This window comes from Opisthocomus hoazin, chromosome 25 (genome assembly GCF_030867145.1).
Source record: "Opisthocomus hoazin isolate bOpiHoa1 chromosome 25, bOpiHoa1.hap1, whole genome shotgun sequence".
Lineage (NCBI taxonomy): Eukaryota > Metazoa > Chordata > Aves > Opisthocomiformes > Opisthocomidae > Opisthocomus > Opisthocomus hoazin.
In genome coordinates, this window is record NC_134438.1 from 7,439,170 (window position 1) to 7,464,966 (window position 25,797).

The 25,797-nt window shown below is 56.2% G+C and overlaps 1 protein-coding gene across 3 annotated transcripts; it reads right to left on the reverse strand.

Moving 5' to 3' along the window:
• Positions 1-2,102: 2,102 nt before the first annotated feature.
• BAK1 (BCL2 antagonist/killer 1) lies at positions 2,103-20,982 on the reverse strand. Of its 3 annotated transcripts, none has more exons than XM_075442885.1 (6): positions 20,883-20,982; positions 16,846-16,965; positions 10,280-10,412; positions 10,018-10,161; positions 7,715-7,895; positions 2,103-7,552 (listed from the first exon to the last, which is right to left on the reverse strand). In XM_075442885.1, the coding sequence occupies exons 2-6, from the start codon at positions 16,931-16,933 to the stop codon at positions 7,448-7,450; spliced, it is 651 nt and encodes a 216-aa protein (XP_075299000.1). In that variant the 5' UTR covers positions 16,934-16,965; positions 20,883-20,982; the 3' UTR covers positions 2,103-7,447. The 3 variants fall into 3 exon arrangements, with proteins under 3 accessions (XP_075299000.1, XP_075298999.1, XP_075299001.1); XM_075442884.1 differs by having other exon boundaries at positions 10,280-10,415; XM_075442886.1 differs by lacking the exons at positions 2,103-7,552; positions 7,715-7,895 and adding an exon at positions 9,334-9,754 and having other exon boundaries at positions 10,280-10,415.
• Positions 20,983-25,797: the final 4,815 nt, after the last annotated feature.

Sequence of the window (25,797 nt, forward strand, 5' to 3'; positions counted from 1 at the left end):
TGGGGCAGGACACAAAGTGGATTACAGGAGCAGCTGGCTCTTTAATTAGGGCCATTTATCTTTTGTTAAAGTTTAACCTTTACTTGCACAGAGAGGCAGCGACAGCAAGGGACAGAGCTTCAGCAGCGAGTTTTTGTGCGCGGAGTGTCAGGGCAGCCAGGTATGCGCAAGATTGCGTGACTGGGAATACTCTCATCCTGCTCGAATCTCACTGCAGCGATCCCAAAGTACCAACTGGCAACTGTGCACACGGTTATTTATGGAGACCAGGAACTAGAGGGTAAATATTTGTTTAGATTCCGATGCTTAATCTGCTACTGGCTGATTGTGTGGAAAGCCTGAGCCCCCGCTCTTTCTACAGCAATTTATAACCAGAGCCCTCATCTCCTCTCCTCCTCCCAACACTTGCATACACGTTCCCCAGGATTAATTCTGCATGGCCTGGGTTCAGACCCTCTGGCACCTTCTGGTCCCAGATCGTCCTGGCAGGCATCCTGCCCTCTGTCTCTCCTCCCTCGTTTGAACTGGCTGGCGTTCAGAGGCAGAAATTGCAAATCCAGGCACTCCGGGTGCATGAAGGGGAACGGCACGAGGCTGTCGTTGCGCTGTTGGACAGACAGACTTGCTTGCAGTGACGTGGGATGGGGCAGAGCAGCGGATGGGAGCTGTGGAGGCACTTGGATTCGTCGCTAAGCTGGCTGAACGATGACAGCTCTGCTGCTCCGCAGGCTGACAGGGCAGAGCCACCGCCCATGTAAAGCCACCTCTGCTACCCCGCAGAGTCCCACAGCAGTCATAAAACCTGCCACTGCCCACCACCCTGCTCTTCTCAACCGGAACAGATCCTTAGCGAGGGTGGGGTCAGCAAAACTGGATGGCCACTCCATGTTTGTCAGCAAGGACTGATGCAGCAGCAGGGGCTGCCCTGGGCATCGTGCCTCCCACCATGACCAGTGACCAAGAGACTGGGGTTTCTCCCAGACGCAGAAGCGAGGGCTGTGGTGATGGGAGCTGGAGGTGGGAAGGCTTCAGCAGGAATGGCTGCAGGTGGGACAATGAAGGGCTATTAGCACAGGTGGTATCCATCCTTATTAGTGACCATGTGCTCATTAACAAGGCACACAGTCCCAGCTATCACACCCCACATAGCAGTGTTAAAAAGCATCCTGTCCCCTTTCCATCACCTGCTTCTTCTCCCCGCTACAGTCAGTGCTGGAGCTCTGCAGTGCCAGGAGGGGTGGCAGGGGGAAGCTGGCATCCAGACTGGTCTGGCGAGGTAAGCAGCAAGGCTTGTCTCCCAGCAAAGGAGAGCAGGGCAGGAGAGGGAGGGCAGCTTGGTACAAGCTCCTGCCCTGCCTTGGCCTGTGAAAGCAGCTGAAAGTGGTGTAGCCTGGGGATCTGGGCTGCTGTCTGAGAAAGGTGGCCTAGGACAGAGACTGTTGCAGGAGCCCCAGTTTCCCATCTTTGTGCCAACCCCAGTTCCGCTTGGCAATGTGAGGTCTCTGTGTGGTCAGCTGGAGTTACAGCTAGCAGGAGGTATTGCTATCATCCTGATACAGGAAAGTGGTAGCGTCTCCCCATCTTGTATGTATTGGGCTTTTCTGATAAGAACACGTTTCCCTTTCATTTCCTGGAGTGTTTTATGGCAGTTGAGAATCCTGCTGTACTCCTCTGTAATGGATTTTTCCTTTGCAATTTCCTATCCTTATTGTTTCCTGCACGGGAGGTGTGGACACATCAGAGATAAGATCCTTATCTCTGCTGGGCAGGTCGAGCAGCTGATCAGACCGCAGATTACTACAGCGGTCGCTTCTTCAGCCCTGCAGTATTTGCTGTAAAGGCACTATTTTTCAGGGAGGGCAAAACTTCAGCAGCAGATTGCTGTCCCCCTCTAGCTCTTTATGCTAGAAGTCCAAGGCCTGGTGTCCTTGAACTAACGGGGCAACTGAGACTAAATATGTTGTGCAAATTTGTGCAGGGGAACATATAATGTACCCAAGAGCTACCCAGAGCACCCTGCAATGGAGTACAGCTTCGGGAAGAAAACACTCAGCACAGCCAGGGAAAGAGTTTGCACTGCATGTACCATTTTTATTTTCACACACACATATATATATATTATATCACTTTAAAACAGATTATTTGTGAAAGAAATGTTTTTTTCAGGTAAAAGTAACCCACCATGTTCCACACAGCCCCTTTGCCTGCCATTTAAAGATGACCTGTGCTGGGGAAAGGCTGGCCCGCAGACTGAGCCCCTTCCCCGTCTCCCTGCTGCTACTGGGAGAACCTGTGGTCTTCCTCTCCTCCTCCCCCTGGAAAGAAAAGGTGTTTACCAGTCCCTTCCCTCCAGAGTCAGTGCAAAGCATGGTTTGCTGCTTCATCATATACCCCGTCCCCTTCCTGCAGTGCTGGGAGAGACTGGGGCTTCCCGGAGGGACGGGGAAAGGAGCTGTGTGAAACACCACACACTTTTACTGTGAAAAACGCAGGGAAGAACCAGAATTCACAGGGATAGTGTGACTTCAAGTATATGTGTAAAACCCATCGCACAGAGCTTCACAGAAGGCTGCCACCAGCCCCGACCATGAACAGACTGGTTTTCTGGGGAGTGCCCCGCAGTACCTGGTGTTTGGCAGGGATGGCTCGGGGTTTGGCTCCCGGCGTGAGGAGGAAGGGGTGGCTCTGACAAGGAAACTCATAGCTCGGGCAAGTTCCTCCATCCAGAGAGCTGCAAGAGGGTGGGAGTAAAAAATGCTCTCACGTAGGCTCAGTAAGTGAGCCTCTTCCTTCAGACTCTCCCCATTTTTGTATGGACCCATTATAACCTGAATGAAATTCCTCTGCCTGCCCTCCCAAACGCACATTCTTCTGCTTGAACCAAGAGTTTTCTGTCTGCGCAACTCCCTGTGCTACATTCCCTTAACACTGCTCCTGGGGTAGCCTCTTGCACAAAGAAATCCTCACCAAAAGGAGCCCCCCTTTGCTCCCTGCACCCCTGGATATGCAGGGAGTGGGCAGCAAGAGGCACAAGGAACCATGGCGCAGAGCCCGTGGCCTTGAGCTGCGAGGGGCTGCCCTGGCTTGCATCCATGCATGGCTCCTCCAGTCCTAGGGAGTGGCAGCACTGCCTGGGCAGCCTGCACCCCTCTTTGCCACTTCTGGGGTGCACTGGGCACTGCGATGCTGAAGCCATCCCATCTGTTGATCCTGGGCTGGGTGGAGAAGAGAAATAGCACAAGCCTTTCTCTGATTCCTCTCCCTGCCCAGTCTAGGAGTGAGCAGAGCAGGCAGGCACTGGTCCCAGTGGGTGCGGTGAAGCTGTAGGCATCAGAGAGAGCCAGTCCTTCCTCAGATGCAGCCCCAGCTCGGGTCTAGAAAAATGGCATGCTGCTCAGCAGCGGTCCACCAAACCCTGCAGTGATTTAGGTAGCCTTGCTTTGAGTAGGGGTAAGGCTTTCCTTCCAACCCAAATGATTCAGTGAACAATCCTCTCCTGGTGAACAGCTGTGGCAGAGCCTTCTCCTCACTTTCTGCCTTCATTTTCCAGTTGAGGGCTTCCCACCCCTGTTTCCCTTGCTCGCCAGGGGAAGAAGCCAAAGCTTTGGGGACAGTCATCCCCAGTAGCACCACAGTTCCTAGGAAGCTGGCAGCAGGGAGGGCCTGCTGTTCAGTGCATCAGATGGGCTTGCTGCCGTACAAGCTACCATATGTGACTGGGCTGGCAGTTAAATGAAGTTTACGCTTATTAAAAATATTGTACTTGATCGGGGCTTTATCCCTGCAGAATGAACTGGCTGATTCAGCCCTGTAAGGGAATTTTGGCGTTATTCCAAGAACGTAGTTTTATCTGGAGCTCTTGCTTCTCCAGCAGAGACATACTTGTTTTGTAAAAATGGCTCCTGGCACTGCCAGTCTCAGAGCAAAAGCCTTCTGCGCGCAGCCAAGGTGCCCTGTGGTACCTTGTCCAGGCCCCTGCCCGAACTCTGCCGAGCGGGGCTGCGAGGTCGCTGCCTGCTGTGGCTCTCTGGAGCGGGTCCACCAACCCTACGCAGAGCATCAGCTTTTGGGGGGGGCCAAGCCTTCTCATCTCCATCTGCTTTGCCCAGCAAACCCAACCCTGCTTTAACCTGTCCCTGCCCCCCTAAAGCACTTGCACTGTCCCAACAGCAGTCCAGTACAAACCAGTGATGCAGCCCTTGGGTGTGCAGACCACAGCTGATGGATACCGAGGTCGCCTGGACAAAGAGGGGGACCTGGAAGGGGGGGTTCCCCTTCTGTGGAGCTCAGCTCCTCTCTGCCCTGGGAGCCAGCACCCGGGTGGCTGTGCCTGCGGTGCTGTTGCCATCCAGTGACAGGACACAGTACTACAGACCAGTCACCCATTCACAGTCCCAGTTCAAGCTTTTTTTCCTGCTTGGTAACCTGTGTCAGGAAGGCTAGGAGAGGTGACAGCAGAGGGAGACAATACGCTGATATCCTGAGACAATCCTCCCTGCAAATCCCCTGAGAAAACAGATAAAAAGGAAACTTTCCTTTGCTACAGCACCTATTTTAAAAGTTCCCTTCGCTGTCCTGGTATCACAGACTTTACTAAGGCTTGATCATCTACCATAAAGTTGGAAAATGTTCCTTATTTAAAGTCTGCTGGCCTTACAGCTGAATTTAGTTTGCAAGGTGTTTCACCTGCTGTGGAAGATGAGAATAAATTACAAGCAGCATGGCTTTTTGTACAAGCAAAAGTTCCCTCCAATCTATTAGAGTTCTTGGAGTGTGTCGGGAAGTAGTGAATAAAAGCTGATATACTGTTTTCTTTTCAAGGTCCTCTGAAGAAGTCCTGCTGGAGACGCAACCAAAGCAGAGGACTGGCCTAGAGGACAGTGACACATCAATCATGCGGCTGATTAAGAGAAAAGGAAAATAACAATTAGTAGTTCATGTGCATGGTGGCAAAAAGGCTCCATCTGGTGGTGTTTTCACCCAGAAAAGGTAAGGTGTGGGGATGGGAAACTGTGGGTGATACCAGGTTGGTTAGACTGGTTCACACCAGAGAAGAGTCTTGAGGTCCTGAGGAAATCTCAGGATCTGCTCAAGATGGGTGAATGGTCGTAGATGAAGTTGTGTGTGGATAAATGCAAAGAGATACACTGGCGAGGGGACAAATGAGCTAGGTGGGCACGGAGCTGCTCCAAGAGAGTCAGCCCAGCCACAAAACCTGAGCGTGGACACTCCACTGGAGATCTGTGCTGCTCAGCACAGAGAAAACAAATAAAGCAACCAAAACAGAGATATATAGAAGAGGAATAGTATAGCAAATATTTTAATGCCTTTCTATTAAGCACAGTCGAGGGCACTCCACCAGGGAAAGGGATACGGCAGAAACAATCAGGGTCAAAATGATAAGCATAGAAAGACCCTGATGTGGAAACAGGCTGAAAAGTTTACTATTCTTGTATAAAAAGTGGCAGAAACATGAGGGATGTGAGCGTTATAAAATCATGGCTGGTCCTGCTAAGCCTCTGCAGCTGCAAGGAGAAAGGCTTTCAGGCGTCCTGTCTCTGTGCCTGGGCAGGCCGTGCCGGAACAGCAGCAAGGGACAGGCACCGAGTGGGGGGAAAGAAAAAAATCTATCTGAAGGTAAAGATTAAGGTAGGGATCGGTGATATGGGGAGGCAATGGGTCAGTCAGGAACGCCTGTGTTCTGGTGGGGCAGGTGGGCTGCTCTCAGGGTCCCCACCTTGGGCTCCCAGGGTGGTCACCGCAGCAGGTGACACCAGGCAGGGTCTGCCCCGGTTTGGTGATACTGGTGCCACAGGGGTGAGTGGGAGCACTGCCCGTTGGGGTCACCCAGCCCGTTCTGCGGTAGCAAAACCAGTGAGTTCCCCGCTCCAGCAGTGGTGGGATGGCCCCAGAGGGGACGGGGGGGCTCAGCCTGTTCAAGGCTGTGGTACTGCAGCTCCCACGGGTCAGGTCTCCAGCCCGGATGGGCTCTGTCTGTATTAGGAGAGGAGCCCAGACATAGGATCACTGCTCGTTTCCTCCCTCTGAGGTCCCTCTGGTTCCCTCCCCCAGCTGGCTGACCTGCTCTGGGAGATGGGTGATGCTGGAATAGGGTGAGTTCGGCTCAGACAGGGCCAGTCACAGTTTGAAGCCTTACAGAGTCACGCGGAGTAAAAAGGCCAAGAGCTAAACCATGCAGTCCACGCTGGGTGCTCTCTCTGTTTGCAAAAAAAGTCAGAAGGATTTGGGATGGGAGAGTGGAGCCTGCTTCCCTCCCCAAAAACTCCTGCTCAAGCATTAGTCATGAACAGAACAAGGTCAAGTCATGTCCCAAAGACACTGTGCCCAGGAGAGGCTGGGTCCTGCTGACTGGGCAGCTATAAGACACTGCAGCCTGGGGCTTAACCAGGGCATGCCTGCATCGCCCTGCCCAGCTGAGCTCAGAAGGCAAAGAGCGGATGCAGGGATGGGATGCAACTCCAGTGCCTCCCACCGAGAGCAAGGGAGACCAGTGGGGTCACAACTGTGCTGCTCGTTTGCCAGCACGCGAGTCCACTGAATGGAAGCAGAACTGGAGGGAGGGCAGGCAGGCTGCCTGCACTGACCGTTAGTCACCCCACGGCGTTTTAGTGTTTGGAAGCCTGCTGGTGCTTCCCTGCTCTGCCGGCACGCAGCTCTGAGCTCATGGAAGGCCGTGGGGCTGCACCCCAGCACCTGCATCAGCCATGGCAGAGCTGCGGTCTCCAGGTTCAGGATGTGGGAGGGCAAACCTGCCTGCCAGCGCTGCCAGCTGCTCCCATCGACTGTCAGAGGACAGGCAGTCAGCGTGCTTCTTTCAAAAGGGGTAGAGGTGCTTGTTAAAAGGAAAGAGAAAGCTGAAGTACTTGGGCTCAGGAGCAGAGGGAAGGGGAAAGCAAGCCCCACACGGGCACTCTAATGCTAGCTTGCCCCTCCAGTGACTTACAATCACAGCAACCAAGGCTGCAACCCCTCTTCAAATGCAGGAATGGTCTAGGCTAGAGCCATCAGCAAACAGGGAGCTGTGCCCCAGCCCCAAGGAGTGGAGAAGACCCATGTGCTCCCACACACTGGCATTATCACAATGACACATTTTGTTCCTCCAGACAATCTTGACTCCAGAGGAGCCCGTTCTGCCTCACTGCTGTGTGCTAGGAGTGTCACTGCGATGCTCTGTCCTCAGCAGCTAAGCGAGGCCAAAAACAACAAAGTTGAACCTCCCACCCCCCCAACTGCTTCTTGCCATAGCTCCTGGTGGTGTCTCCATAGGCGGCAGAGACCCTGGGCCCTGCAGCAGGAGGGTCACAGGTCCAAGCTGCTCTCTCTCTTGGAGGTTCCTTGAATCCCCCCTCTCTTGGGAGACGTCAATGCAGAGCAGAGATTTGAGAGAGAGCTTGGCCGGACCCCCCAGCCTCTGCCCGCATGTCAGTCAGGGCCTGAAGAAGCGTCGTACCACTAAATGCCCCACCATGACCAGGGCCACCACCACCAGCATGTACTTCATGTAAACATTGTCCAGATCGAGTGCAGCCACCTAACGAGAAACAGAGAATAACCAGAGCGTGTTAGATCTGCCTGGGCCAGGCTGCCGCTCTGCCTGCACCCGGGGGACCCCACCAAGCTCAGCCGCGGTCCCCAGGCTGCCTCCCCTCGCCCCCGAACCCCCCCAGACGGCCCTGCGCTCCCGCCGGCTCACCCATCCTCCCTGCTGGGCGATCCACTGGGCGATGCGGTTCCGGAGCATGAAATCCACGACGAAGCAGATGATCCGGCGGAGGAAACCCGTTATGCCGTGCTGGTAGACGTGGACGGCCATGCGGTAGCCAAAGCCCAGCAGCGCAATCACCCGGCCCCAGTTAATGCCGCTCTCGAACAAGCTGAAACGAAGCCGATGGTCTCATTAAATGGCTGCCGTGGCTCAGAGCTCCCTACTCCCTGCATCCCTGTGTTGCCCAGGCCGTGGGCTCTGTGCCGGTTGCCGAGTGGGGCTGGGGATGCTGCGCTAGTCCTCGAGGTGCATCCCAGCCGCACAGACAACGCAGTCATTTTGTGGCCAAGTGACACGTGGCCGCCAAGCACCCGACGTGCTTTCAGAGCAGAACAAACACGGTCTTGGTCATGACTGCTGCCTGCCTCAGCCGGGTGGGTTAGGGATGTCCTCAGGGAAAAGGAAATTTCCAAATCCTGTCTACACAGGCTCTGAATTGCTGAAGGGGAAGTTTTGCGATGGTTGTTGTTGACCTGCCACCTTCCTGCCTTCCCCTCAGGTCACCCCCTGAACGCAGGGCGCATCATCTGCCTGTAGGTCCTGTGTTTCCATGGGCAAGGTTATTGTACAAGGTAACCTGGAGCTGGTGGTGGGCTAAGCTGCAGCCAGCTCAGCAGCTGCCACGTGGAGCCAGGAGCAGGAACTGCCACCCACCTGCCCAAAGCATCCCTCGCTTGTACCTGGAGGTAAGGAAGTTTAAATATATCTAAGGACAAGGCATGTTCGAACAGGGTTTTCCCTTTTCCTGCATAGACAAACTCTTCCAAGGCCAAAACCTGATCTGATCTTGCCTCAGACTGACACTCCCAAGGGCTGGAGGGGCTCCAAAATGTGCCTGGTCAGTGCCTGCCGCTCCTGATCCAGGTTTGGGTTGCTGTGGGCACAAACCACATCGCTGTCTGCAGGTTTGGCACTCATTTATCTAGACCAGTTTTTGAAGGTGGGTTTTTTTGTCCTGGTTTCCAGCAAGGCAAGCAAGAAGGAAAAAAAAAAAAAGAGTAGACTCAGGCCCTGTGTTTTAATCTTGTACCCTTGTTCCTGGCGGTCCCTGTCTGCCCAGCCGAAGGGAAGCGTCTTCTCTGCAGAACCCTGGTGTGGAGCTGCCACCGTGCAGGTCGCAGAGGGAGGGAGCAGTTAGAGCCCGGGAAGGAACAGGAGAGAAACAGGCAGCACAAAGAGAGGGACAGAGGTTAATTTACCTGTCTGCGGTGCGTTAACCGCCTCAGGCTGGCAAAGCGGTGCAGACAGCGCAGCGTGGCTTCCCGAGGAGAGGGGAGCAGGAAGGGGACAGAAGAAAGGCAGTTAGACAACAAACACCGAGCGGAGGGTGCACGGGGACGGGGTCTGTGGGAGCGATGGAGCCTGGGAGCCCAGAGACCCCGGCTTCTCCTCTGGCTCTTCCAGAGGTCTTCTGCGTGACCCTGGGCAAACCGTTTAACGTGCGTAGCGTCTTGGTTTCCCTACAGACAGAGAGGGCTGAGGATTGAACGCCTGGACGGCCACCTCGATCCAAGCCTGCACCTCAGGCGAGCGGGGCAGTACGTTGTTCAGGTGTTGGCCTTCACCCTGGTGCTGTGCTTGGAGCGGGTGAGCTGGGCGTGCATCGCCTGCACGAGATGGCTGCAGGTTCTGCGAGCCCGTGGAGCGTCCCCCATCCTGAGTTAGTCCGATCCTGTTCTGTGTGGCCCACGCCATGGACAGCAAGCTCCTGCCCACCCCCGCATCCTGCAGCTGTGTTTGCTTTGTGCCTCCAAAAGCCTGACTCACCAGGACTCCCCAGCTACCCAGCAAGCGGCAGTGGGACCAGCAGCAGCTCTGTCTTGGTCCAGGGCTGGTCGTACCCCTGATGGGGAGCTGGGACATTGACTTGGCTGCTGACGCACAGGCCACGCTTCCCAGGCACATCCCCCAGACTTTCTGACCCCAGTCGGCTCGTGCAAGGACAGTGAGGTGACTGTCAGGTGAAGACTGTCCAAACAGTGCGCAGCAGGAAGAGCAGACAGGCAGAAAACACAGGAACCGTCACGGGGAGCTCGTTGGGAGCTCAACCCAGGGACAGTGGGTGAAGTCAGTGGAGAGGGTCTGCGTGCTGGGGCAGAGCCGGGGAGGCAGCTGCTCCGGGTTGGGTGCGAGGGTTTAACTGACTGCATCGCACCCCGTCTGACCTTTCCTTCCCTGGTCTTCTCCAGGAGAAGGCGTTCAGCCCACGCCGAGGGAGCCGGTGGCCTTACCTGGAGGCTATTCTGGTGAAGTACTCATAGGCGTTCTCCTTGGTGGGCTGCAAGGATTTCAGCATGCAGCGAAACTCCGCGTCGTACCGCTCGTTAATGTCATCGCCGATGATGGCCAGGCGCCTTCCCACCAGGCTCCCGGTGCTGCCCAGAGGGAAGACGGCGTTAGGGACAGGTCAGCAGGACTGAGGGTGGGTCTGTAACAGACCCTGGCTCGCAATGGGGTTGAGGGACGTGTGTACGGTTGGTGCTGGAGTTTTACCTGCCCAGCTCCTGCTGGATCTCCACGATCTCTGGGTCCATGGGCACCTCCTCCCCGCTCTCCTCTCTCTCCTGTTGGTAGCGGTAGAAGGCATAGCTCCGAAACACCTCCTCTGTCTCCTTCACCACCCGGTCTTCTGAGAGAGACAAGAGGAAGAAAAGTCAAGGGAGAAGCACGTCTCCCTCCTTTCCCAAGTTGGAAAGAGACCATTCCCTCATTTTCAGCCTAAATTTGTGCTGTTTGTATTAAGACTGGCCTTTTGCAGTACAACAAACAGAATGCAACATAAATTAGTTCTCAGAAAACTAATTTAGAGGCCAGTCTTTGCTCTTCGGGGCACAGGCCCACCTTTTGAATCCATTTTTGGCAAGCGACAGCTACAGGACTGTCGCAACACAAACCAGATGTTCGAGCGCTTGCGCTTGGCAGCTCCCTCTCACCTCTCGATAAGGGCATTGCTCAGCGCAGACGAGTTCAGGAATCTCCGATCCAAACCCAGACCAGAGGCAAAGCTCAGCCTAGCGCTGCCCACCAACCCTCAGCAAACAATCTTGTTTTTCAAGGCCACCAACGATCGTGCCTTTGCCTGACATCAGCAATGATGCACTGAGCAGAAGTTAAATTGGTTATTGTATAATTCCTTGCCGATTCCATCCCACATGGCTGGTCTCGCATACGCCCGGCAGCGGCAACACCAGGGCAGGGTTTTCAGCTTCTGCACGGGCTGCTGGCAGGGGCAGAAAGGAGAAGAGCTTCTGAATAACTCATCAACCGTCACCCAGACTGGTGACTCCCCATCCTGCGCTTGAAAGCAGATAAAACAGCCAGGCGATAAGTTTGAACCGAACGCCTGCTCCAGCACACCCGCTGCCACCGTGCGAGAGCAGACACCCAGATCCCCTGCCTGGCTAACAAATACCTGTGGAAGCAATAAGCCCGTGGCACGGCGAGCGGGGGCTGCAGCCGGGCAGGGGGTGAGCCGGGGCTGCGGGGGGGCTGAGCTGAGGCTGGGTTTGGGTGCCACAGCTTCCTTCCCCTGCTCTCGTAAGCAAGCAGGGCTCGGCACGCCAGGTATCCAGGGTTCAGCGGGGGAACGCGCCCGTGCAGTAACGTCACCCGGCCCCGACAGCGCGCGAAAACCAACTCGGATCTGCGTGCGCAGGAAGCGAGTCAGAAAAAACCAGTGCCAACGAGCGTGCGGCTGTCTGCAAACGGCTCAGCTCGAGACCCACACCCTGTGCCCACGCTGCTCGAGGTAGATCAAGGGTCTGGACGTGGCCAAGACCTGCCCTCTCCAGAGCAGGGAGCCCCCGGCAAGGCGTTTCGCTCCTGGAGGTACCATGGCGACCGATGCCTTATCGCCCGCCTTGCATTGCTCCTGGGGAAAGTACCTGGTTTGTCACGGGGTGTCTTTGATTAGAGCTCGGTTTCGGCTGGCTCAAGAAGCAATCTGGGCTAGAGCACAGGTTCCCCGACAGCCCCAAACAGCCAGCAGTCCAGCTCAGTCACCCCGCAGGGCTCGGCGGCAGCCGGCTCTAAGGTCCCGGTAACGCGGTTCTTCCCAGTTTTTTTTCCAAGATGCAAAATTTGTAGGGGACAGAAATGGTATGGACAGATCAGAGCCCTGCTCCTTTGACAGGGTATCACCATTCGGAGTAGAGATTCACAGATACTAAACAAGGTGCAAAGCCCGGGTACATGAGCTACCTGGGGGAACGTCAAAGCGCGGGACCCTGGCTTTAGGTGGTCATCCGGCCAGGCGTCTGGTGACGCGCAGCAGATCGGCACATCTGCACCCACAGCGCTGTCTCACAGCAGTGCAGCTCACTGCAGCCAGCCCAGCTAAAACCCCTTCCCAGCATCCCAGTATAACCACCCGCCAGACTGGCCATGCAGTTCTCCAGCCACTGGAAATGCCATTTCCAATGCAGAGATGCTCCTGCCCCAGTAGTGTCCCAGAGCTGGGATGTGTGGATGTGGCCTGGTGGACCCAGCTGTCCCAGCAACACTGCCCCATAAAACCCCATACCCACATCTCTGAAGCGTGCCGCACCGCTCGTCGTGGTTTTTCCAGCTGGCCACAGCCACACGGCCCACGCGCGGCGGTGGGGAGCCGGGCCCAGCCCCGGATGGAGTGCGGGGAAGGGAGAGGACCCGTTGTGCGGAGACGCAGGTTACACAGAGTTCAGGTTGGGTAAATAAAGGTGAAGGGAAATGACAAGCCTTGGTCGCTACGTTTTCAGGGGACTGTTTTTTTGTTTTGCAGGAGAGGGTTTATTTGGCGGCAAACAAATCCCACCTCACGGAGGAGCCAGCGGCGCCAGCGACCGCTCCACCGAGAGCCAGAAAACGAAACCGACTGACTCACAGTTTCAGCGAGAGAAGGGTAAACACGCTGCCAGAACAAAAGAGGAAATACGCCTACCAAAAAAACATCCCTGGTTTTAATTACCCCAGGCACTATTTTTAGTAACACAAGCACAGGCGAACGCATATCTTTGTCCCCCAAGCGCTAACCCACCGCACCCACGGGGACCATCTCTGGGTCTCTCCCACTCAAAGGAAGAGGATCTGGATCAAGATTTGCCTTGTGGAATCCCAGTACCACCAGTGGAGAGGCGGAGAGTGGTTTGGAGCTCCTCGGGGATCGCAGGGCTCCATGTGGGATCATCGGGGCCGCGTTACGGAGCTGACGAGCTGCTCTGAGCCCCCGCACTGCAAGGGAGGACGTGCTCCGCTTCTGCTCCACGGAGCAGCAACCCTGCTGTCCTCGGTCCCCAGCGCGCTCCCAGAACCTAGACCAGACCTACCCCAACAGCCGCCTCTTGCCTGGATCCACACCGCGGACGCTGACCAGACCCCTCTGCCAGTCTCAAACAGGCAACATCTGCATTTCGGTGCGAGATCCTTTATTTCTCACTGCTCCCAACATCCGGAGAGCCGCTGCGCTGCGGTAAAAACTGGCAGGTCTCACCAAAGTTATCCATCAGACCTTGTTACAACGAAACAGCCCTGCTGCAGACTGTAATAATGCCAGATGCAGCCTGGCAGCATCGCTCCCGAGCCCAGGAGGCAGGTAGTAACTCCAACGAGAGGTGCATCTGCGTGCGCAGAGGGAAATAGCCAGCCTGGGAAGAGCAACTGGCTCCAAAGGGAGAAGACAGCTCCAGGGAACCAAGCACAGTCTCTGGAGATTTCTGCCTCGAGGGGAAGCTCGACTCCACCTCATGGTTGCTGCAATTGAAGCATGAGATGAGCAGTGCTTGCGTTACTGGGTTTGGGTTAGCTTCCACTGGGCAAGGCAGCACCTCGTGAAAGCTATCGCCTGCCGATAGTGATGTTGTCCAGGATCAAAGGCTGATCAGCCTGACACTGCACCATGCTGGCATAATCCTGCGCGGCTCGCACCCGAGAGCAGAGCTGTGAGGCAGGTAAATGGGAAACTGCCGTCCCCAGAGGTGTCTGCACAGCACAAAGCCCTTCCCCTTATTCTGCGCTCTAGAAGAAGTACCTTCCCACCCAAAAGAGGAGTGATAGTCTCAGACAGCCTCCCTGCAGAGCTAATGGGCAAATACCCTTGGTTTTAAGACAGAAATTAATCTGTCAATAAGGGAGATCCTCCGGTCCAGATTTTTCTGCTCAGTGGTGTCCCACCATCACGCCCAGAGTTACAGGCTGCAGCAGGGGCTGGGGGCTGCAGCGAGGTTTTGCTCTGGTACTTTGCTGCCCGAGCTGAGACCTGTCCCACATTTGCTGATCTACTGAACGGCACAGGGAGGCTGGGCCCAGGGCTCAGCGCGATGCTCGGGCTGGGCAGGCGTCTCAGCTCTGGCAATGCATCTCCCTCTGCCCCATCAGGTTTTTCATAAAAGATTCCTCAGGGCATCCTTTGCAGGCCAGAACAAAGGAGTGATGAGGCAGTTCCAGAGCAGAGCTATTTCCCAGCACAGCCATTGGAAGGATGACTTGTTTTTTTCCTTTTAAAAATGGAAACCACGTATTGATGGGCGAAGCAGTTCAATAGGAAGTCCAATACTCTCTGTCTGTGCTGGAGATAGGAACTGCATGGGTAACAGACAAGAGAAGAGCATGCTTACACGGTTTTGGTTGCTCTACAGAATGTATGAGAACCCAGTCTTAAACAGGCAGCTCACATTTTTCCTACTCCTTTTGCAGGTGATCCTGGAAATGAAGACATGGAGATGCTCACAGATGCGTGACTAACATCCGTAAGCAACTATTTATCAGTTCGTGACTTGCTCCGCACGCAACGTCAAGTCCAGAGCTAAGACAAACCACCAAGCGCCAAACCTCGCGCCTCTCTAGGTACGTTACACGAGTATTAAACACACCCAGACAGATGAGAAAGCCCAGGTAATCCGAGGCAGAGAGCAGTTGCCAGTCTGACGCTGCCAGCGGTGAGTCAGGGTGGCTGGGCTTTCCACGCACAACCCTGACGCCTCGGCCATCCTTGCAGAGACTCCCAACGGAGCGCTCTCCATCTCCCTCGTAGCAATAAGTGGATACAGCGACGCATCACCTTGCTCAGCAAAGCGCTTTGGGACTCCAGCTAACGCGGTCCGCACCGGAGCGAAGTGTGACCACCTAAGCAATGCTGTCATCACATGGACTGGCCCCTCTGAGCTGCACGTGGCCCTGCCAGTGTGAGGACAGCCGCGGCCGTGGCTTGTCCCACGGATCTGAGCCCTGGTGGAATTATCCGAACCACTCCTGTAGCTGAGTGCGGACCCTGGCAGCGCGTCTGAGCAGGGAGGCACCGCCACCCCCATGCTACAGATGAGGACCGAAGGAGGGCAAGGTGAATTTTCCAAAGTATGAGCCCCGTTCCCTGAGCTCAGCTCAGCACCGTTGGTGCTGGGTCTCCCACCCCTCCTTCTGCAATGTTTGCTTCCCTTGCATGACTATTCACAAGCTAAGGCTCTCCTCCTTTTTATCACATACTGCCAGGAGTAGGAAGCCCCTGCCTTTGTCTACAATGAACGCCCTGAAAACACCAGCAGTACAAATTGCCCCCCAACCTAGACTGGAGCAGCAGCATCTTGTCCCTGCCCGAAGCAACGGCTGGCAGAACAAGGGCTCGGAACGATGCTCAGACAAATCCTCGAGCAGCAGATAGATCTCTTCACTCCCTACCGCATCCAAAGATAAACAAAGAGAGCAAGCAAGCCCGAAATGAACACCAGGCTTAATACCTGTTGATGAAAGCCTTCCTCCACCCCGCGATCCCATAGCACGTGTTCGTGGAAGCTGCACATTTCTGCTTCCGCCTGAGTCCATGAGGCTCCTCCCTGAGAGGAGCGCAGAGATCTCGCCTCCGAATTCCGGAGGGACCCCCTGAGTTTTGGGAAGCCGAGGGATGCCAGCACTGCCAGTAAGTGCAAGCGTACAGGAAGTGTGACTGTAAACCAGTGTGGTTAGAGTTCAGGGCCTGATCCTCTCACTGGTTTTCACATCATCATCTCATTGGCCTCAACAGGAAATCAGCATACGTAAACAACTGCTCTTATTTATTTATTTTCATACCTTGTAGACTTTGGTAAAGGAAGGACAGGGTGTTTTTTTTCTTCCAACTATTCATGCAGGATCTAGCACAAATGGTACTCCGAGATGGCGAGGAGTCCAGACAATAGCAGAGTATAAATAACATTATCAGGCCAATAAAACAGCTCTGAGCTGGATCTGAGCTCAAACACATAAACAGTTAGCTATAGCTTCTAATCTCCATTATTGACAGAGCTGCACTGACTCAGCCTTATTTATAAGTCCACCTGCAAAACAGGTTAAGAAGTCACCTGTGTTTAACAGCTTTCTGTGCAGTGGTATTTTATCATCTTGGGATGAAACGGGAGCTGAGGTTTTCCCTGGGTTCCTTTCGGCCCCGTTCCCAGTTTCACCCATTAGTGTGAAACACAATTACACAGTCTGCTGGGCTCGGCACCCATGAGAAATGGATGGGACCGCTCCTCAACATTGGTGAGCCCTCACTTTTCATTGCTGCTCTGCCAAGGCATGCCGGAGACCCAACTCCATCCAGCAGCCGACGCAGGAAGACTGAAACCAACCAACTGAGCTCCGGCGCTGCTCAGCAAGGCGTGTTTTTCTGTGTGTTTTAAACATCAAGCACTTTTTGCTCTCTCGTGCTCGGGGAAGTAAATGACACCAGGCACCAGCCGTATGTCTCGCAGCCAGCCGGGGCGATCACCCCACGCCCCAGCCCCGGTGCCGTCTGGCACCCCACTGTGCCAGCACAGAGCTGCCAGCGTTCCCCAGTCCGGCAGCCCCCGGCACGCTGTTTTCTCCGTGCCTTTCCAGCCACCCTTGCTGCCCACCGCCCTAACCCAACGCCAACCATCTCCTGAAAGCATCGAGCGTGTGCTCTCCCAGTTCAATTCAGCCTTGCTTTACAGAGCCGATTCATCATCCCATTCCTGCAAAGCGCCCTGGAGGTATGAAAAAACCCCAAAGAAACACACCAGGAAGAAAAAAAAAGAAAAAAAGGGTTGAAAATGCTTCCTCCTCTGCGTAGCACAGCAATGTTTTTTTACCTGAGTTGAGCTCCTGTGACAGCCTGCGCCCGTTGCTTCCCCGGCGTCCGTGGGCCCTTGGTGGGTCCCCGTCGTTCCCTGAGGCCATTGCAGAGAGACGCTTGGGAGTACTGGCTTTACCTGGAGCAGTGAGAGACAGCGAGTGAACCAGGTTATGAGCAGCCAGCAGTGATGCTGGAGCCTGCAGCCCCTTGCTCGCCCACACACGCCCCAGGCCAGCCTTAGGAAGCCCCTTCAGCTGAGCCAAGTGCTCGGAGGAGCAATGCTGCCTGCTTTTACCTGCCAGCGACCTGACTCCTCCCTTCCCGGCACACTTGCTCCTTGATTCCTGGCCATGGCAAGTCCCTTGGCTAGGTTTCTCCACTCTCCCTGACTCTTCTCAGGAATGTGCTTGCAGTCATATGCCAGAAGAGGAAAATCACCCAACTCCCTACCCCACTTGACCACTTCCTCACCCTTGCTGGAAATCTGCCACCTATTCTTCGACCAGCTCAGCAAGCATCAAGGGCTGCACCAGCTCTTGCTCAACAGCAGCATCCACAGCGGCTTCACGCTGGAATGAAAGCAGAAATCACAGCACGGAGGGCTCTACGATTCCCTGGCTTCACCCAGAGAACGTGTCGGGGAGCTGAGCCGCAGGGCTCCGCTGCTGCCCCGACCTGCAGCCAGGACGGTTCAGAGCGCGGCAACAAACCAAGCCACGACAATACCGAGCTGCCGCGGCTCCTGCACCTGTGACTTGCTTTCCACAGCTTCTACAAGAGGTGAGCTCCCTGTTTTCCTATATCCAGAGGCTCTAATTCCCCCTGTTCTTTGTCTGCTGAACTCCTCTTGGAATAAGAAAAAGTAGAGAGAACCAAATGTGCAGCTCATACTGCCTCTGAACTTCACAGGTACCCTAACCCCAGAGCTGCGGTTTAGGGCTCCTCGCTGTCCTCAGCTCCTTCACCCCTCTGCTCGTCGCACTGACCTCACCGCCTGGTTTTTGCAGAGAAGGAAGCGAGGCAGTTACCGTCTGGGTTAGACAGCGATCGCTGCAGCTCCTAGCCTGTCGTTTGGCATGCCAGTACATGTTCCCAGGCCTGCTACAGGGCTAAACTGGTGGGTTTTCTGATTTGCACCAGGTCTAAATTCACGATGACACATTGACACCCAGGAATCTAAATCATATTCTGGGAAAAAATAAAAAAAAAGCGCTGGTAATGGATAAATAATTGCCTCTGTCAAAATTAGAAGTGCAATGCATGGTCTGAGCTTACAACTTCACACTGAAGATTATTCAGAAGAAAAATATAAATTGAGACCATAAACGGTAAAGTACAGCCTGCAGTCACGGTGGGGATGGGGGGCTGGAAATGCAAAGCTTATCGGCCTGGCTTAGAAAGCCGTCGCGCATTTGCATAGCTGCACTCGGGGAGCCCGAGCGCGGTGACACACGGATGGAGATGCTGTTTGTTCCTGCGCGCCTCTGAGGACAGGATTTCCCTTTTCCTCCCCAACCTCAAACATCCCCATCCAAGGAAAAGCTGAAAACGCGATGAGGATCCGCAGTTGGGACCGAGGGTGAAGCTGGGAGCAGAGGTGGCTCCCGCTCGCCCGGATCAGCAGAGACCCGGGCTCCAGAGCTGCTCTTCTCCGCTCTGGGATGCAGTGGAGACAGCTCAGGGAGCGCTTGGAGCGGATGCACGTGTCCCCGTCCCCTCTTCCACAGAGGAAACCCTCCCGTCCTTTCCGGCTGCTGTCCCCAGCCCCTCCTTGGGCGCTTAGCACGCCTGCAGCTGCAGCCCACCGGGCGTAGGACGGCCTCCGTGCCTTTCAAGGGGAAGTAAGACTGGACTTGGAGCAGCTCTCCAGAGTCTGTGGGTAACTGAAGCAGCATGAATTTCCACCGTACTTCACGCTGCGACAACCCGAGGCTGCTCTCAACGCTGGGGAGCGTTCACCCAGCCAGAGTTCAGCTGCTCCTGGAGCTTTCACAGCCCGGTCTGGAGGTGCAACCGGCTGTGTTGCGCATCAGCCCACTGCCTCTGACCCCGACCTCCGCCACGAGTACCAGGGAATTTCTGACGCAGGCCCGAGTGCTCAGTGTGGAGGATGGCCGCTGAGCACAGGAGTCCCGTGCCCGAGAAGCAGCCGCCTCACGTGATTCTTCACACTCGCCATCTGCCAAACCCTTAGGAAGCGGCAGGCTGCGGCTGTGGCCGTCATTTAAGAGGAACTTTCATTTTCAGTTTCCTTCTCAATATAGCTCCTTGCCGCGCTTTCTTCTCTTGCAACATGGGACACCGCAGCCCTTTTGCACACAGGCACATCTGGGACCGGCAGCTACGTCCCCGTCAGCACGCTGCCGGTCCCCAACCCGCTCCCTGGGGAGGACCCTAAAGCCCCACTCCTGCAAACGGAGTGAACGCCCGAGATCGCTCGCTGCAGCCTCGGATGGGTCAAAGAGCCGCAGCCCAACCTCGCCGGTACCAAGCGTGCTGCTGCCCACGTTCCTCCCGCTTCCCAGCCCAACACCCCGCTGATCTGCCCCGTTCCATCTTTGCTAGGAGAATACCGTGCTGGAAGAGAGCAGGGAGGGTGTGAAGGGGCCACGACAGCCACGCACTTACAGACAGCCCGAGGGTGCGGAAGATGAAGGCTCTCCAGAACTTGAGACAGGGCTTGGGACAGGGTTTGGGTGAAGCTGCAGGTTACCGGGTGCAGTGTCTAATTCTCAGCAGCTGCTAACAGATTCATCTCCACCCTGACTTTTTCCTCTTGTAGGAGGCTGCAAAGGGTTAAAAGCAGCAGGCAGCACCTAGGATGTGGATTTAGCAACCCCTCCAAGATGGCACAGGAGTCATATCTTTATAAATGAGCACATGGCATGCAAAGAATCAGCCTTCCTGGAACCTGCCAGCCTTCCCTAATAAAATAAAAGACCTTTGCCTCAACTGTTTCTCATTTCACCCTCATCTCCCTTCCTTAAAGGTCTCTGACACATTTCCTGTGTGCCCTCATGATGTGCTCACCACTTCTCCCCAAAGGAGCGTGCCCAGGTGTGGGGAAGATGGTGGGACTGGCCCAGCGACGGAGGCAGAGCTGTGAGCTGCAGGAGGGCAGCGGATCTGCAGGAGCGGCCGTAGCCCCTCTGAACTAGCCCAGCCGTGGGGCTCTGCAGTCCCCCCCGGCATGTTACGAGGATCCTGTTCCAGGAAACGTGCGGAGCATCCTCTGGGACGAGCATTTCCCAGGTCTGGCCCTGGGAGTGATTCCATGGCGGGGCGTGCAGGGCAGCTAACCCTCTCCAGGACAGAGATCCCATGGGATTCCTGTGCCATCCCCGCATGGGCAGCACGGAATCAGCCCCGCACCTCCCAGCATGGCCTACAACAGCAAACGGGGAATCTGCCCAGGTTGGTGTTCACCCGCCCAGCACGGCCCCGGGGTCCAGCCAGGGTCCCCGAGCCCCCACAGCCATCGCAGCCAGGGTCCCCCCACCACCCCACGCGCCCACGTCCCGGAGGGCCCCGGCGCCGCTTGGCGGGAAGCCGTGCACGGAAGCCCGCACAGCCACGCGTGCCGTGCCCGAGATCACAGCCCAGAGCGGGGCGAGCCGGACGTCACCCCGCTCCTCGGCACCAACAACCCTTGGCCACCGACCGCTCGCTCGCGTGACCCTGTCTGCCCTGAACCCCTGCACTGGAACACGGGGATGCTGGTGCGGCTGTCACCGCCACGGCCTCGCAAGGGGGGGGAAAACCCGCACCGGGAGGAAATATAACTAAACCAGGCAATATTCCCTCCTTGGGACACCGACCCGCTCGCAGCGAGACCTTTCAGCCCTCGTCCAGCCCCGGAGTGCTGCTCGCTGAGGTACCCCCGAACCTTGCTCACCGGGCGGTGCAGGATGAGGCCCCGCGGCTCTGCCCCCCCCCCCCCTTACCGGGCACCCCGGTGCTCCCGGTACACCCCCCCCCCCCGCCCGTTGCATAAGGATAACCCATCCCGGGGGAGGCTGGGGGGGGTCAGAGGGGGTCCCCCCCGCTACTCACCGGGGACCAGGCTGGGGGTGCCCCGGGGGAGCTAATGCATCCCGGCGGGGAGCGGCTCCATCCCCGCCGCCTCCCTTCCTGCCTCCTCCCCGGAGCGCGGCGCGGGGGAAGGAAGCGAGCGGGGCCGGGGAGGAGGAGGGAAAAGAAGAAGAGAGGAGAAAAAAAAAAAAAAAAAAAAGAAACCAACTCAGAAACCCAACCCCAGACCATAGACGCAGCCGCGGCGCCGGGGCTCAGCTCCCTCTAGAGGCACCTTCCCCGGCCCCAGCGCGGGACAGCGGCTGCGGGGCCGTTCTGTGCAGCGCCGAGGGGGGGAAGGAGGGGAGAGGGGGTCCCGGGTGGGCTGCGGGGCTTGGGTGAAGCCGGGGCATCGCCTGGCTGCGGGACGGGGGGTTAGTTGGAAGTAGGGGTGGGGGGCTGCTGCGTCCCATCCCGGCACCCCACCTGCCATGATTCCCCGCCAGTCTTCGGCTTCTCCCGGGGTTCTGCGGTGATTTTTCTGACCTTTTTGTTAAGGCTGCGGTTTCTTGAGCCAGCGGTGTGCCCAGGTTGGCCAAGCAGGCCAACGGCATCCTGGCTTGGATCAGGAATGGGGTGGCCAGCGGGACCAGGGCAGGGATCGGGCCCCTGTACTCAGCGCTGGTGAGGCCACACCTTGAGTGCTGTGTTCGACTTTGGGCCCCTCACTCCAAGAAGGACATGGAGGGGCTGGAGCGTGTCCAGAGAAGGGCAGCGAGGCTGGGGAGGGGGCTGGAGAAAAAGTCTGATGGGGAGCAGCTGAGGGAGCTGGGGCTGGAGAAGAGGAGGCTGAGGGGAGATCTTCTCACTCTCTCCAGCTCCCTGACAGGAGGGTGTAGTGAGGTGGGGGTTGGTCTCTTCTCCCAGGTAACCAGCGATCGGATGAGCGGCAATGGCCTCAAGTTGCATCAGGGGAGGTTTAGGTTGGCTATTAGGAAAAATTTCTTTACTGAAAGAGTGGTCAGACATTGGACCAGGCTGCCCAGGGCGGTGGTGGAGTCCCCATCCCTGGAGGGGTTCAAAAACTGTGTAGCTATTGCAGCTTGGGACATGGTTTAGCAGGCACGGTGGTGTTGGGTTGACAGTTGGTCTCCATGATGTTAGAGGTCTTTTCCAACCTTAATGATTCTGTGATTCCTTAGCACCATCAGCCTGGCCTCTGTCGGGTTCCCCAGCAGGCAGGACCCTGTTAAAGTCCTCATTAGACCATTTCTGATTTCTAGTGGGAAAATTCTGTGTGGATCCACCAGAAAAAGAGTCGCTGGTGGCAGAGGTGGTTCAGACTGAGTGATTTAGGAAACTTAAAATCCACCAAGATTAGGAAAAGTCACAGTGGCTGGAGGCAAGGGCCTGGTTCACCCTGCAGAGCAAGAAAGTGTCTTCGCTGGGGGTGGCTCTTCAGCTCAGCAAGCTGCTCCAGCTGCTTTTCCTCCCCTCATTCCTCAGGAGACTGCCAGGGACTTCAATGTTAGTGCTGAAAAACACCAGATAAGTAGAGGTTTGGGGCTGGTATGAATGCCTGGCTGCTAATTATCAAATTACCTGTCTGTCCAGTGGTAGGAGCACTGCTCATGGCCTGGGACGACATGCCCCGGGGGATGCTCCCTACCGCAGAGCCAGCCAGAGAGATTCTTGAACCCTGGACTTGCTTGGCTGAGCTTTGCTGGGGAGAACGGGCCCCTGGCTGCAGGGGGTCCTGCTCTGGCTCCAGAGATGTCCTCTCCCCTTGGACATGGGGGCTGCCAGGGACGTGGCCTTGGCAGACCTTTCTGAAGGTGGCAGCTGCTTTGACACCAGTGAAAAGCAGGCTGCGGAGGGCGAAGCAAAGGATGCCTGCGGTGACTGCAGAGGACAGCAGCCAGGAGAGATGCGCCCTAGCCAGAGATGCCTTCTGGCGAGGTGAGACCGATCACAGAGCAGAGGAAGATGAGGACGAGTCAGCTAACGGAGACTGTCCCCATCAGCCTGGCAGCAAGGGGTCTGCCTTCCTCCCAGCGCACGCTCGCAGAGAAACTCCTGATCGTGGGGGGCTCGAGGCCCCACCGTCTGCCGTGATTCTGCACGGAGCTTTGGGGAGTTTTGGTGGTGAATGTAGCGATGGTGGCTGTTTGGGTCGGGATGTCCTGGCCTCTGGGTTATCCCAGCGTCGCTGCTGAGCTGTGCTGGTGGCGGCTGTTCTTCTGCACCGCCGGCGTGATGTACGGCCAGGTTTTAGGCTAAATACGGGCACAGCAGGATGTGCTGACTGCCGCAGGATGAGTCCTGTGCTGCTCTCCACCACATTGCATCAATCTGGGCTGTTGCTGAGCATCGCCACCGTTTCAGATTTAGCATCCCTTGGTATTACCTCATTAGGCAGCAGCACTGGTGAGAACTTTTGCAGAAACAAACCTCATCTAAAATCCTTCTTCCTTTGTGCAAACCACTTCTCTTCCACCTCAGATGCATTGCACAACACCTCTGTGGCACGGCTGTAGAAAAACAGTTGGGAAAGTGGTACTGGGTGAGCGTCAGGAGTGTGTTTGTAGCTGCTTCTAATCACACTGAACATCAAAAGGTGTGGGAAATGAGCTGTGTGGGAGGATTGGAGAACTCCTCTGTGCCCACAGCAAGGAGCGTGTGGACCACGATGTGTCTGCAGACGGCTGCTGGAGAGTGGGGGCAGATATCGGGGATAAAGGGAAATTATCTCAAAAGCACCAGCTCTGTTATGGGAATGGCCAATATGGACATCAAAAAATGACGGTGGCAAGCAAGTATTTAGGAGATCATTTGATGAGTGGTCTAAATCCTGCTTGTGGCTCTGGTGAGGAGACAGCCTGCCTTGCTGTTGCAGTGGTTTTAAGATGTTGAAGCAATAGGTAAGAAATTCCCAGCCGGCTCTGCCGCACTGGCCTTGCGATTGCTGATGTGAAATGTTCCCCGCTTCCGCTGGCAATCCCTTTTGCTGGTATAAATAAAGAGGTACATATTTGCTGGTGTAAAGAAGAGACGCACAGCAGCTGCAGAGAAGGAGCCTCTGCTTTCAGGGTTCACGCGGCGCTTTAAACGCTTTCACCAGTTGTTTGGTGGAGTCTAAATCTGCGCTGCTGCTGGGAAGGGGGCTGCACTCAGCTGTGCATCCCCAGCCCCTTTCTTGTGCCAGCAAGAGCAAGGGGCTGACGTGAAAAGGCGCTTTTCGCAGTGAGAAGTCTGCGGTCTGTGCTTTGTGGGAGCTGTGCCGTGTGCTGGCCACCCGACCCTGGCGACCACGGAGGTGAGGAAACAGGAGGGTGCGGCTGGAGGGTGGGAGAATGTCGGTTTCAACCAGTCATGATGACATGGCAGTTTTAGATGAGCTTTTTGGGGAAAAAGAAAAAGATCCTTGCAGCCAGCAGCTGGTGGGCTAGCTGAGCGCGGATGAGCAGGTGCTGGAAGAACTAGGCAGAAGAAACTCCTAGGACAGAAGCAAAGCCAAGCTCCCACCAGTGTGCCTCTGCGAGGGATACGTTACAGCAGCGAGAGCAGCTTTCTGCCAGCGTTACTGCACACACAGCATGGCTCTGTCGAGTGCAGAACACGTGGGGAAAATCATGGCCCTGCCTCAGATTGTGGTCGTAGAAAAACACTCGCTGGAAACCTCGAGGGAGATTCTCCTCCCCCTCTGCTCTGCCCCAGTGAGGCCCCATCTGCAGCACTGTGTCCAGTGCTGGGCTCCCCAGTTCAAGAAAGATGAGGAGCTACTGGAGAGAGTCCAGTGGAGGGCTACAAGGATGATGAGGGGACTGGAGCATCTCTCCTATGAGGAGAGGCTGAGGGAGCTGGGCTTGTTCAGCCTGGAGAAGAGAAGGCTGAGAGGGGACCTTAGAAATGCCTCTAAATATCTGCAGGGTGGGTGTCAGGAGGACGGGGCCAGACTCTTTCCAGTGGTGCCCAGCGACAGGACAAGGGGCAACGGGCACAAACTGAAGCAGAGGAAGCTCCAGCTGAAGATGAGGAAGAACTTCTTCCCTCTGAGGGTGACGGAGCCCTGGCCCAGGCTGCCCAGGGAGGCTGTGGAGTCTCCTTCTCTGGAGATATTCCAGCCCCGCCTGGCCGCGGTGCTGTGCAGCCTGCTGTGGGTGACCCTGCTTGGGCAGGGGGTTGGGCTGGGTGACCCACAGAGGGCCCTGCCAACCTCTGCCATGCTGGGATTCTGTGATTCTGTGAAATGTGCCTTAATGCCGTGGTGGCAGGAGTGGCCGGGGGAGAAACAGGTCCTTGAGTTTGCTGCTCTTTTGGTTCCTGTCACTATTGTCATGAAGGTATTGCAAAGGTGAATGTGGATCCTGCTTTTAGAGGCCGTTGGCTCCGCTGCTGCCCGCAGAAGTAGGAATTTTTTATCTTTCTCTCTTTGGCCGTGGTACTGCACTGCTGGAGGGGTTCTTGCACATTTTCACGAGCCTTTCCCCTCCCTCCCACCCTCCCTTTCTGGCACGAAATTTCAGGGCTAGGCCAAACTGTGGCGGAGGTGGGGATGCTGCGAGAAGGAGTTTCTGTGGGTAGAAGGAAGGCTTTGCCTTTCAGAGCCCCTCTCTTCCCCCTGCCCTGGGCTCGGTCTGTATCCCCCTCCCAGCCCTGGGCTGTGCATCCTTTGCCCCCCTGGGTGCCTTCTTCCCCCCCCCGCCAGCCTTGTTTCAGACCCCTGTTGCTGCCTCAGTGCTGCAGCTCTGGGTTCTGGGCGGTTTGGGGCCATTTTCTTCAAATCTAGTCCTGAGCCGCTGAGCCACCGGCCAACCCCGCAGCCCCGCTCCCAGCACCAGGGGTTTCAGGGGTGTCTTTGAAGTTCTTCTGTACCTCCGTGGTCCTTTCCAGCTGAGCAGGGAGTGGTCTCGGGATGCTGCTGGTCAGTTATGGGCTACACATGGTGTTGGGACGT